The sequence below is a fragment of the Meriones unguiculatus genome, chromosome 2 (assembly GCF_030254825.1).
Source record: "Meriones unguiculatus strain TT.TT164.6M chromosome 2, Bangor_MerUng_6.1, whole genome shotgun sequence".
NCBI classification, from domain to species: Eukaryota; Metazoa; Chordata; class Mammalia; order Rodentia; family Muridae; genus Meriones; species Meriones unguiculatus.
Window position 1 is genome coordinate 1,061,745 of NC_083350.1, and position 14,304 is coordinate 1,076,048.

Consider the following 14,304-nt stretch of genomic DNA (forward strand, 5'->3'; position numbering starts at 1 on the left):
TTTATAGTGGACAGAAATAAGGTCCTGTTTTTATATTTTTCAACTTGACACAAGCTGGCATTATCAAGCAAAACAAAACAAAAAACAAACATACAAAAATATCAATTGAGAAAATATCTTCATCAGATTGCCTACAGCAAAGTTTGTATGACATTTTCTTGATAAACAAATGATATACGATAACCTAGGTAACAGGGGGTGACAACAGCCCTGGGCAGGGCTGTATATGAAAGCAGGCTGTTATAGACGGCCAATTAATAAGCAGTGTTCCTCCTTCACTTCTGCTTCAGTTCCTGGCTTCTGGTTCCTGCCTTGAGTTTCTGCCCTAACTTAACTCAGTGATGAAGAGTTTTAAAATGAAATAAGCCAAAGCAGTAGAAACCCAACTAAGTCATATTTTTTTACATATATATGCAAATGTGTATATTTCTCTCTATCTTTCTACTATAAATATAATTTTCCCTACATAGATTTTTATATACTTACTCTTACTACATAAACATCTTCCAGATCAAAATTCTTTCAGTTAAGAAATAACCATAGCATTGTAAGATTCATTTTTACCTTCAATTTAAGGATTATTTCTTTCTATCCTCTTGTTTTGTTCTCTCACGAAAGAAAGTTTTACCAAAATTTAAATTAGAATCAACAATAGTTTTTAATAAAAGTTCTTGAACCATAATTGTATTTTCTTAGTCAGTATAGCTATCCATTGGTTAATTTTCAACACATTATTTAAAGATAATAAGAAAATCAAACAGTATTGGACAGACCATGGTTAAGAACATACACTATTCATGGAGATAACCCAGAACCCCTGCACAGATGTAGCCCAGGGCAGTTCAGAGTCCAATTGGGTTACATAGTAATGTGAAGAGGGACTGCCTCTGACATAATCTGATTGGCCTGCTCTTTGATCACCTCCCTCTGGGGAGGAGCAGCCTTACCAGGCCATAGTAGAGGACAATGCAGCCACTTTTGATGTGAACTGACAGACTAAGATCAGAAAGGAGAGGAGAACCTCCCCTATCAGTGGACTTGGGGAGTGGCATGCAAGCAGAGGGAGGAGGGAGGGTAGGATTGGGAGGGGAGGAGGGAGGGGCTTATGGGGGGATGCAGAATGAATAAAGTGTAATTGATGAAAAATTTAAAAAAAAAGAACATACACCTTCCTTGTTGGGTTAAAGTCTACTACATTATCGTGGTAAGGCTGTAAGCAATGCAGTAGAGTGGATTGCTTTAACCAACATAAACTGAGTCTTTCACAGTTCTATAGGCTGAGAGTGCAAACAGGTTTGCTTTTATTCTGATGTCCCAACGCCTTGGAGACGTCCATTTCAGAGTCGTGCCGTCCCATGACTTCTTTTTCATAAATATTCTTCCCTGAAGTCTCTCTTTATATATAAGGGCACCATCCTCTTGGGCTAAGGTTGTACCCTATGGTCTTCTTTTCACCTTAATTAGCCTCCTCATAGAACCTGCCTTTAAATATGATCACTGAGATGTAGTTCTACAATGCATTTGTTGAGGACACATCCGCTCCCTAGCCATACTTTATGGTGGAATGAATGGCGAGTGACACTCTGATGTCCTGGAAAACCATTACTATGTGCAGAAAAAGATCTGTAAACAGTTCAAGAAAAATCCATAACCAAACTTTAGACTCAGATATCTCTCTTTCTACACTTAAGTAGAAAGTAAAGTGAAAGCAAAGGAATGAAGAAATTGAATATAGCTAAGGACATAGAAGGCACTGACAGCCTGGCGTGGGAGAGCTATGGCAACAAGAGGTGCGATGCCTCAGAGGGGGGAGGGGGATGTTCTGCTGGTTTCCTGGTATTTGTTTTCAACATTTATTATATGCTCTTTGTGTTTCTATGATGCCCAAGACTGACCATTTTGTGTAAAAAAAAAAAATGTTTACCAAAATTAAATTAAAATATAGAAGGAATATCACTTTCATCAAATTTCAGAAACTCTAGTTTATGAAAAATAATAAATTAGACTAGATTAAGAAAAGAATAAAGATTAGACAATAAACAGAACTATGATTAATATGAATTCACTTTAGTTGATGTTATTAGTGGGCATTGTTGACACCAATTAAATTAAGATTTATGTACATAATCAGCTCCATGTTTCATACAAGAAATTGTCCTCCTTTCTAAATAGCACCACCACAAAGTGAAACCTGTCTCTACTCTTAGAGGTATAGTTGTGGGAGATGAAGTTTGTCTACAAGAACACATTTGATGTTATCTAAACATGGTTTTCCCTGCACACAGCTGTTTTCCAGCTACAGGGCTGAGGTAGAACTGGGCATGTCCATGCATAACAAGAATGCTACAGGTACAGACAGCTCTACTTAGCATCAGCACACATACACACAAAAGAAATCTGTTTTTCTTCACAGCCCTACACATGCCAATATATATTAAATGTGGGTGTGGAGAATATGCATACTGTATAAATAGGGAAGAGAACTTGCATTTGAGATATATAAGAATCAGCTGCAAAGTTGCTCTGATGGCAGACTTCCTTTTTTTTTTTTTTTACTTTTTTAAAAATTTTTCTTATTAGTTACATTTTGTTAACTCTGTATCCCAGCTGTATCCCGCTCCAGAATTCCCTCCCAATCCCTCCTTCCCTCCCTCATTTTCTCCCTGCCCCTTTCCAAGTCCACTGATTGGGGAGGACCTCCTCCCCTTTCATCTGACCCTGTTTTATCAGGTATCTTCAGGACTGGCTGCAAAGTCCTCCTCTGTGGCCTAACAGGACTGCTCCTCCCTTGGGGGGTAGGGAGGTCAAAGAGCCTGCCATTGAGTTCCTGTTAGAAATAGTCCTTGTTCCCCTTACTATGGGAAACCAATCGGTTACTGAGCTACCACGGGCTACATCTGAGCAGAGGTTTTAGGTTATATCTATACATGGTCCTTGGTTGAGTGCCAGTCTCAGAAAAGACCCCTGTGCCCAGCTATATTTGGTCCGTGTGGAGCTCCTATCCTTTCCAGATCATACTAACTCCCCTTCTTTCATATGATTCCCTGTACTCTGCCAAAGGTTTGGTTATGAGTCTTAGTATCTGCTTTAAAACACTGCTAGGTAGAGTCTTTCAGATGCCTTCTGCGGTAGACTCCTGTCATACATTCAATGCAGATGGCAGACTTTCAATAACTTGTATTGATCTTGTGCAAGATAGCAAATTCAAGTTACTCCAAATTCCATGTTCCAATGTGATAACATTTTGTGAAGGTTTTATAGCTACAGAACAAAGAACAGTGTAAATAAAGACATTTTCCAAATACAGTAGTGGGAATGTCAGCCAGAAAAGTTACAGTAAAGCAGAAATGTCTCTGCTCTAGGCTTCAGAAGTTAGCTGATGGCACTCTTGCCTTTGAGATGTCAGTAGCCAAGGGATTTGTTTATACACTGCTCAGGATATGTTAAAGTGGCATATCCAAAGAGCAAGTAAAACCATTTCTTTATTTTTAAAAACAATATGAATAAATAAAAAAGTTTATTCTTTAAAATTACAAATCCATTCCTTTTGTTGTTGTTGTTGTTGTTAATTATATGCCCCAGGGAATGATGTAATCAGCCAACCTCAAAAATAGTACATTCAGAATACAAACACATTTAACTCTCTAATCACTTATCATGGAGATTTTCAGAGAGGATATTCATTCAGTGTGTCAAGAGAATGATGCTGTAAAGCAAAGCAACCCCGCACTATGGTGGAGGAGGTGTCAGGAAGAGTCTAAAAATGGGTCTCTTGCGTTTGACACCTTTTCTAGAACATGTCACTCTGGCAGCCTGCTTCTTAATTTCTTGAATTATTTTGCCATTCTATACACTGGATAATGCTGTGGGCAGTGTAAATAATTCTCAACCACTGAAATGCAAACGAGTTCACAAGGTGACTTACAACTGATTCTCCACTGGGTATTTTCCAGCACTCCTCCTCTATTGGCAAGAAGCCACTGGGATTCTCAATGCTCCCCTTAACGAGTCAGATTCAATTCTTAACAAGTACTCTTCTCATGTATTTTTCTTTTTTATGTGTGTTTGTGTGTAGCATGTGGTGTGTATGTGTGGTATATACACACGTGAAGGGGTGAGCTCCTGTCTGTGGAGGACAAAGGATAGTCCTTTGTTATGTTTTATCACATTTATCCCCTTGAGACAGGGCCTCTTAATGAACCTGGAGTACACTTGCAGATAATCAGACCCCATGATCCTTCTCAAGTGTTCACCTCCAGCAGCACGAGCTACAGGAATACCCTTGGCCTCCCAGCCTCTGAAGCAGGTGCTGGGCATCACTCTTGTGCAGCAGGTGCTGGGCATCACTCTTGTGCAGCAGGTGCTGGGCATCACTCTTGTGCAGCAGGTGCTGGGCATCACTCTTGTGCAGCAGGTGCTGGGCATCACTCTTGTGGGTCTTTCACCCACTGAGCTATTTTCCTTTGCCCCACGCATGTTCAAACTCTTCTAGATGCTTATTTTTAATAATTTCATACATTTACACAATGATATGATCATATCTAGTCCACTTTCCTTTTCTAAGTTTCTCCATATACCCCAACATACTCTTTTCCATTGCTCTGTCTTTCTCTCCCTGACTTCTCCCCTTCTTTCTCTACCTCTCTCTTCCACTGAGTCTAGTTAGTGCTGCTCATGTGTCCACTGGAGCACGGGAAACCTATCAGTCACAATTTCAGTTGCAATTTCAGTCGCACTTTTGACAGTTATCCTTGAATAGGGAATTATATGGGTATCTTTAACAAATTCTGTTTTCTGTCACTCACATTTAATCCTTGACATTTTAAAGGGTTGTTCTGAGTTTGCTATCTCCAAGGAGGCCTAAGATACATTTTCCTTCTCTTTTAGCTTCAGACAAGCTTGACTGAACCAATGACATTATCGAAATCCATCTCTCTTCCTCGTAGTGCATACTGGCATCACATTACGCGTCAGAACAGCGTTGGAGAAATCTACAGCTTGCAAGGCAAGTAGCTTTACAGTGACAAAGTCACATTGACTGTCATTTACTTTCTTCTGTGGGGCAGCCTTACAAAATGCTGTGTATTTGCATTGATTGCTTAACTTTCTCAGAGCACAGTAGGAACTCTGAAATTCACCATTACTTTTTTAAAAGCTATCATTTTATATATGCATGCTATAAAATGATTCCTAAAAGTACTGTGATGTATAAGGACCAAATTTGGCAGAAGACGTTTAGAAGAGTAAAACATTATACAAGCATGTTGTGCAAAGCTGAAAGTCAAATGCTGAAGTCTCTGTAATGCCATTTTACAAAGGACTTTTTTTTCAACATCTTTTATTCTTCCTAGGAGTCAGCTCAGGAGCTGGTTTCAGGCTTAGGACTAAAATGCTTCACAAACTTACCCAGAGAAGCTGCCAGATGTAGCCAGTCTTATCAGAGAGGCCCACTGAGGAGGGGCAGTGTAAAAGAGATAGAGTGTATATACATTGCCTCTGGTTTTCCCAGGGACCAGCTAACCAACCTGGGAATGGTTTGTGGGATGAGGTGACGAAGCAGTGTCAGACAACTGATGAGTAATTACAGAACCCCTGCCATCAGCCTTTTTATGCTTTCTTTTTTTGTTTTAAATGATACTTTTATCCTTCAAATAGAATATACTCCCTGGAGGAAGTAAGAAACACAAGAATAATAATGAAATACACAGCTGAAACACACACTCAAACAGCAAGCATTTATCCAACAGCTTAGGCTTGAAAATAGCAGGCGTCCAGTGAACACTTAGTGAATGCATAACTTCTAACTACTGCTTAAGCCTCAGTATTAAAGTTTGGTGTTTTTGCTTCATTTTCTTTTGTTGTTTCTTTCCATACTTTAGCTTTTGTACTTAATAACAACATTAATTGCTTTGCTACACAAAAAATTAAATTACAAGCAAAATGAAATAATGTGACTATTTTTATAGCTTTATTTGCTTGCCAGAATTTCAGCAACATAAGTGAAATTTGAACACCAAGAAATGATTAAGTATATGTTCTTCAAGAAAAAGAAGTTGGAAGTGTTTTAGTCATTTGTAGAAAGCAATTGCATTTTATACTTTAAATGGCTGTTTAAATTTATGGCTGACTTGATATTTGTACTTAAGACAGTGTCTTTTAGTATTACTTATTTGGAAAACAAAATATTTAAGAGTATAAAGACTGATAATAAAGAAGAGCAAATGAAACTTTCGTGGGAAGATAAACAATCAGAGAAAGGAAACACTAATATAGCTTAGTACTCAAAATCTTGTCTAGAATGTTCCAGACCTTTCTGATCTTGGTACCATAAAACAAAGAAAGAAAGAAACAGATGGAAGGGGAGGACGTCCTCCCCTATCAGTGGAATTGGAGAGGGGCAGGGAGGAGGTGAGGTAGGGAGGGTGGGATTGGGAGGGAATGAAGGAAGGGTCTACAGCTGGGATACAAAGTGAAGAAACTGTAATTAACATAAAAAAATAAAATTAAAATTAAAAAATAAAATAAAAAAGAATAATGGACAGAAGTTTTAATGACCATATAACTGAATGTTTTCTCCAATGGAAGAGTTAATATTTAGCCTGTAAAGCAGCTTAAGAAATAATTTTACATCAATAAATGTAACTAGAGTGAATTGAACTATCTCTTTAAACATAAACAGACAATCTTTGAAGGACAGTGTTAATTTGCTTTCTAAAATGCTCTATAATTACAATGGACAATCTATATATGTGGGCTTGATACCATGGCATTCCCTGATTATTTGGTTGGTTATTGTTTTATACTATATACATATATAAATTCTAATTCATTAACTATGGATTGACTGTCGCACTGCATTTCCTTAGACTAATACACACTAATCATTCGGTATAACCTTATTTTACCATTATACCATACATTAGAGTGCTTACAATTATCTAGGTATTTGGGCAGGGATAAAATAGGTATTTAGATACAAAGATGGCGGCCAATCGGTAGATAGATGTTAGGTAACAGTTGTAGATATGAACTTGTTAGGGACACTTGACAGAAATGACTTATTGTGTGGTAGCAGTCCACATACGCAGGGGACAGGATCCTCAGAAGTTTTCCTCACCGGGACTAAATTCAAGTAGCATCATTGTTGACTAAAATTACTCAAACAAGGGCAAAATATAAACAGAAGCAGGGAACTTCAGTACCCTTTTGTGAACCTCTAATTTTAGCAAAATTGCATGTATAAGTCTGATTACCTCATATCCCTTAGCTGTGATCCTGACATGGCAACATTTGTTTTTCACAAAGAGGAGAATATGCTTGTGTACTATCATTGTGTACTTTGCAGAATTAAAACAAAATTCTAGTGTTCTAAATGTTATTGGTCAAGAATATCACTAAATTTTCACTCATACAATCCCCAAATCACACTGTTCTCTGGTTAAATGGTTTGTTACTCTTTTGCATAACAAGACTATGCATTAACTAAAGTAATTACTGTATATCAAATAGTAGAACCTATTCAATGTAAATTATATCTCATTGACTATGAACAAGAAAAAGCATAAGCCAGGAGGAGTTCTTCTAATTTACAATTCAAGGAAATGCACCATCCTGTGATAGCTGAAGCACAAGGCATCTGGTCACGTGGGACTTCAGTTGCAATACAGAGCAAGAGGAAGACCCCTCTCTACCCGCTTCCCATTTATTCAGCCAGGGACCGCAATACGTTAGATAGTTCACATACATCCAAGACAGGTCTTCTCTGTTGTTATCCCTTTCTAGAAACATTGTCATGGCCTAATCAGAGGTTGTATTTACATAGAAATTCTAAATACAGTAAAGGTAGTAATGAAGACTAGCTATTATGTCAAGTAAATCACAGATTTAAGAATGAAAGTTAGTTTTCAAATTTTCCAATCAAATTTTTCAAATTTTATTTTTATTAATTACAGTTTATTTACTTTGTAAAACAGCTGTAGCTCCCTCCCCTAACGCCTCCCAATCCTACCCTCCCTCCCTCTTCTTCTATGCCACAACCATATTTTTATATCTGGGCTATAAAGCTATGGATCAATGTGAATTAAATTCAGTGAGCTTTCATTCAAAAGGAAAAGAATTTTTTTGTGTGCTCCATATTTAATAGATTGGATTCATTAATAAGCAGCACATGTACTAGAGACAAAAAAATCTGTAGCCTGAAAACAAACTAATCTATACTAAACTTATGCAAACTTCGATTGCCTGTCAGCATCTATGCTTTAGACTTAACTAAGTTTTGCTCTGCTCATGTATTTGCCTATTGCCAGACCCCTTTAAAGACAAATATATCAATAGTGAGATGCAGCATTTGACTCTGTGATTGGAGAATCAGTGCCACTGAATAAGCTGGTCTTTCCACCCTGCTCCCAGAGGGTGCTCTGACAGAATGAGATATTATGTGTGGATCAAATGAATGAGAAAAGAAATCATTAGCTTCTAACAAGTCCTCGTTGTCCTGAGTAATAACTACTATTTACCACCTCCACCCCGAGTAGCTCACGATAGGTCAGTTTTGCCTCATTTTTTTTCGGAAGTGAAGACTTCTCTTAATGGTGAGAGATAGGGATGCTTAACTTGTATTAGCTGGTGATTTGTTACCTATATTTAGCTAACCTCCAAATGCTTATGATACCACACACAAAAAATGTTTTCTCTGAAATCAAGAAAGCTTAAACTGTAAATAAAACATCATTTTGAACTTTTGACTATGAAATTATTTTTAAAAATTACTATCCTCATAAACTGTAAGCTTTCTTTTAAGATATTGTGATATATACATAGGGAAGAAAGAAAGGAAGAGGAAAGAAAATTAGGGAAGATTAGAAGTAAAGTATCAGCCTGCTACTTGTGACTTGATAACAGTTCAGAGAAACATGAGCCCCTGCAGGAAGCAATACTTTCTCTATTAAAATAATGATAGAGAGAAGGAGAAGAAGAGTGGCTAGGGGAAGGCAACATTACTGAGCTCGGACATTTTCTATTGCTTGTTATTAATTTGGTAAGCACAAACTGTACTGAAATGCAGTAAATCTGTCCTTTTAATCTGTTAGCTCGATGTCTTGGCTCTTCACCCGCTGCTTTTCCACTGAGATTAGTGCTTCTTCAATAAACTGTAATGAAGGGGGAGCTGAAATCCTCTCAGCAAAAGTGCTTATGGGGGGGTACCATTCTTAAATTTTTGATACAAAATTAAATGGGATAGATACACTTTGCACTGTTTCTGAAAAAATTCAACAAAGATGATTGAGGCTCCATCTTCTGTAAAGCTGGTAGCTATAGAAGTTCTGTTTTCATTAACAGCAATTAATATCCAAATGCCAGCTCTGAATTGTGTGCCCTCTTTTGCCCTCTGTGTGTCTGCAATTAAGCTGCAGACCACCAGTGTCAGCACAGAAGCTTACCTAATTACACCAAAGGCATTTAATGCTCAGGGAAAGGGCATCTGTGGCTCCAATTTCTCAGAAGGACAGGACAGAAACAGACAATTAGAATTAAAGATAACCTTCAGAAAATGCTAAAGAAAATTCCAGCACAAACAAGTTAGGCAAATCCAAGGCTTTATTTATTCTTTCGTTAGCTGTGACCCTCTGTCCTTCTTTACTGCCCATTCAGTTTTAAATTTGAATTCTTTATAATTTTTTCATTGATATTTTTTTATTTTTATCTTTTTAATATTAATCACAGGTTATTTACTTTGTATCCCAGCCATAGCTCCCTCCCTCATTCCCTTCCATTCCGACCCTCCCTCATCTCCTCCCTGTCCCTTTCCAAGTCCACTGCTAGGGGAGGTCCTCCTCCCCTTCCATCTGACCCTACCTTATCAGGACTGCCTGCAATGTCCTCCTCTGTGGCCTAGCAAGGCTGTTCCTCCTTCGGTGGTGGGGAAAGAGGTAAAGGAGCCAGTCATTGAGTTCATGTCAGATATTTTTTCTGTTAAAAAATTTCACCATGATAGGTGTAAGGTGAAATCTCAGGGTTGCTTTAATTTGCATCTCCCTGATGGCTAAGGACATTGAGCAGTTCTTTATGTGTTTCTCTGATATTCTGTATTTCTCTACAGAGAATTCTCTGTTTAGCTCTGTACTCCATTTTTTAATTGGATTACTTGATTTGTTGTTTTTTGACTTCTTTAGTTCTTTATATATATTCTGGATATTGGCCCTCTGTCAGATATAGGGTTGGTGAAGATCCTTTCCCAGTTTGGAGGCTGTCATTTTGTTCTGACAACAGTGTCCTTTGCTTTACAGAAACTGTTCAGTTTCATGAGGTCCCATTTATTGATTGTTGATCTTAGAGCCTGTGCTCTTTGTATTCTATTCAGGAAGTTTTCTCCTGTGCCAATGAGTTCTAAGCTCTTCTCCACTTTTTCTTCTAATCGATTTAGTGTGTCTGGTTTTACGTTGAAGTCTTTGACCGACTTGGACTTTAGTTTTGCGCATGGTGATAATTATGGACCTATTTTCATTTCTCTGCATGTAGACATCCAGTAGGACCAGCACCATTTGTCTCTTTTCCACTGAATGGTTTTGGCATCTTTGTCAAAAATCAAGTATTCATAGGTGTGTGGGTTTATTTCTGGGTCCTCCACTTGGTTTTATTGAACCACCATTCTGTTTCTATGCCAATACCATGCAGTTTTTATTACTGTTGCTCTGTAGAGATCAGGGATGGAGATATCTCCAGACAATCTGTTATGGTACAGGATCATTGTGGAAATTCTTGTTTTTTTTTTTATTTTCCATGTGAAGTTGAGAATTTTTCTTTCAAGTTCTGTAAAGAATTGTGTTGGTATTTTGATGGGAATTGCATTGAATCTGTAGATTGCTTTTGGTAAGATGGCCATTTTTACTATATTAATCCTGCCAAGCCATGAGCATGGGAGATCTTTCCATCTTCTGATATCTTCTTCAATTTTTTTCTTCAAAGACTTGAAGTTTTTTTCAAACAGCTCTTTCACTTGCTTGGTTAGCTTCACCCCAAGGTACTTTATGTTAATAGTGGCTATTGTGAAGGGTGTTTCTTCCCTGATTTCTTTCTTGGCCCCTTTGGTCTTTGGTATACAGGAAGCTAAGTAAAAAATACTCTAGTGACAAAACATGCTGGAGAGGTTGTGGAGAAAGGGGAACCCTCCTCCACTGCTGGTGGGAATGTAAACTTGTACATCCACTTTTAAAATCAATTTGGCGCTTTCTCAGACAATTAGGAATACTGCTTCCTCGAGATCCAGCTATACCACTCCTAGGCATATATCCAAAAGATGTTCAAGTACACAACAAGGACTTTTGTTCAACCATGTTCATAGCAGCTTTATTCGTAATAGCCAGAACCTGGAAACAATCCAGAGGTTCATCAACAGAGGAATGGATATAGAAATTGTGGTACTTTTACACAATGGAATACTACTCAGCAATCAAAAAGGAGGAAATCATGAAATTTGCAGGCAAATGGTGGGATCTAGAAAAGATCATCCTGAGTGAGGTATCCCAGAAGCAGAAAGACACATATGGTATATACTCACTTGTATAGAGTTATAAGATAGGATAAACATACTAAAATCTGTATACCTAAAGAAGATAAACAAGGAGGACCCGGGGTAAGAGGATCAATCCTCACTTAGGAAGACAAAGGCGAAGGACATAGGAAGAAGGAAAAAACAGGAAACAGGACAGGAGCCTACCACAGAGGGCCTCTGAAAGACTCTGCCTAGCAGTGTTTCTAAGCAGATGCTGAGACTCATGGCCAAACTTTGGGCAGAGTGCAGGGAATCATATGAAAGAAGTAGTTAGTAAGACCTGGAGATGACAGAAGCTCCACAAGGAGAGCAACAGAACCAAAACATCTGGGCTCAGAGGTACTTTTTGAGACTGATACTCCAACCAAGGTACATTCATGGATGTAATCTAGAACCCTGCTCAGATGTAGCCCTTGGCAGCTCAGTATCCAAGTATGTCCCCTAGTAAGGGGAAGAGGGACTGTCTCTGATATGAACTCAGTGGCTGGCTCTTTGACCACTCTCCTGAGGGAGAAGCAGCCTTGCCAGGCTACAGAGGAGGACAATGCAGCCAGTCCTGATGAGACATGTTAAGCTAGGGTCAGATGGAAGAGGAGGTAGACCTCCCCTATCAGTGGACTTGGAGAAGAGCATGGGAGGAGATAAGGGAGGGAAGGTAGGACTGGGAGGGAATGAAGGAGAGGGCTGCACCTGGGATGCAAAGCAAATAAAATGTAATTAATGTAAAAAAATAAAAATTTAATTAAAAAAGGAAAAAAGAAACAAATGGCCATGAATTTGAAAGCAAGGAGTAGTTAATAGGAGCTCAATAAAAATGAGAAATAAAACAAAAATAAAATAAAATAAAATTTCACCATGGCATGTTTTCCAGATTATAAATTAAAAGCCTTTTAAACTTAAAGAGTAGTACAGCAAATTGCGGCAATGAAAGAGTAGTATACATCCCTTCATTTCTATATTCAGACTGTGTGGTTTTGGAAGGCAGGACAGTTAGAAGTAGCCAAATACATTAAAGGTCCCCACAGGCACCAGCATGCTCCTGGCGATTCAGTAACAACTCACAGAAATAGGACTCTTTCTGGAACCAACACTTTCTGTCTATTAAGCCATATTTATGAAAATTTACTGCCTATCTGTATCTTAAGAGAAGTTAGTCAAAACAAAAAGTGCCTCTCGGGATGTCACTGTTTTGAGATAAATTTTAAAAAGTTGTATCCCAAAGTTGATATCATAAAAAAAGCAAAGAAAATTCCCACTGTAAAATATTTGTTATTTTCTCCAGTTACAATTAATCAGCCTCTCTTTCCTTATCTCTGAGGCACTAGTAGATAATGTTAAATCAATGTATTTGCTTAAATCCTGCTTCATCCCTTGGGCTATCCTCTACTTCACTGTAGATGCTTTTCTTTTTATACTACTGACTTAAACTACTGTGGGAAATTCAGTGAAAGGGAACAAACCACTCCTGAATTTTGAAGTTAAATAAACCTGACTTGAATGGTAACTTTACTAATGTTAACATGTGTGAGTTTGGGTAATAAACTTTCTAAGCTGCATTTCATTTGTCCCTAAAATACCATGCTAGAACCTACCACATTGAGTAAATAGGATTATTTATGGCAAGGTGTTCAATAAATATTAGTGATTGCCAGTGTATTAAAGTAAGTTAAACTAACACTATGAAGTTTCTCTCTTTCTGGCAGCAGTGCTAGGCTTCCTGATAACAATATATTGTAGTATTTTCTCCAAGTAGAATTACAGTTGCCATTAGGCATGAAGAATTTTTCTTCCTCCTAAAGACTTCATAAAAATATCACATTGTGAAAAAAATTCTAGGTTTTAAAATTCTACAGACACTGTTTCAAAGACTCACATACCCAAAGATTTTACAATCAAAAAATAAAATAAAATTCGGGCTTTAATCTTCTTGGAATTATTTTTTTTCTTCTCACCATGAGGCATAAGACTCAACATCCTTAACAGAGGAGGCACCCCTTTCCAGCCTTGGATCATTCAGTGCAGATTGTCTAAGGAATCATAGGTTCTAGGAGCCAGTGAACACGGGAGCTGAGTCACTGAGCAGAGGCTCTCTGCATTCCACATCATCCCACCAGCCAGTCTTCAGCTCATAATCTCTGAATGCTGCTGATCACCTTATTCTAGATGCCAAGGGACCTTCCAGAGAACACCCTTCCCATGGCTGGCCCTCACTTGGCTGGATCTGGCACTGCTGACCCTATGCTCAGGAGCATCACCTTACTGACCAGACTAGAGCTGAGCCTCAGGGCTGAGATGGCAGAGTTTTGCTGGAGTAGAACAAGACATATGCTTGAAGATATGACACAAAGCAAGTCGGAGACTGAGTCACTTTTCAGCACACATGACACAGTAATTACTAAGAATATAAAAGGTTAAGGTTTTCTAGGTGTTCTATTTGGTATAATATATTGTTAGCATAATCCAACAATAATTGTGATAAAGTATTTTATTATTTTAATTCAAATGGAAAATTTAAAAACAAAATTTTCTGTAAATATGATTTCATCCCCACCAAACTTCCCACAATGAATTATGTAACTATAATAAGATAAGTAACAGATAGTCAATGTCAATGTCAACTGAGTTTCATGGAAAGTACATAGATTGTATTTTGTTTATTACATAATACCCATAGGATATGATACTAGTTCAGGGGAAGGCTAACATGACCAGGTTAGTTAATATGGATAAAACTTCAGCTTTCTTTGTCATGT

At 37.9% G+C, this 14,304-nt stretch overlaps 1 protein-coding gene across 2 annotated transcripts in view; it reads left to right on the top strand.

Annotated features, from left to right (window-relative positions):
- Dok6 (docking protein 6) overlaps positions 1 to 14,304 on the top strand; it is a 528,294-nt gene that overhangs the window by 416,293 nt on the left and 97,697 nt on the right. Inside the window, exon 7 of one of the 2 annotated variants that reach the window (XM_060376954.1) lies at positions 4,888 to 5,005. The exons of the other annotated variant lie outside the window; for it this stretch is intronic. Coding sequence (XP_060232937.1) covers positions 4,888 to 5,005 — 118 coding nt within the window. The remainder of the gene's footprint in view (positions 1 to 4,887; positions 5,006 to 14,304) is intronic. 2 annotated transcript variants of the gene reach the window in all.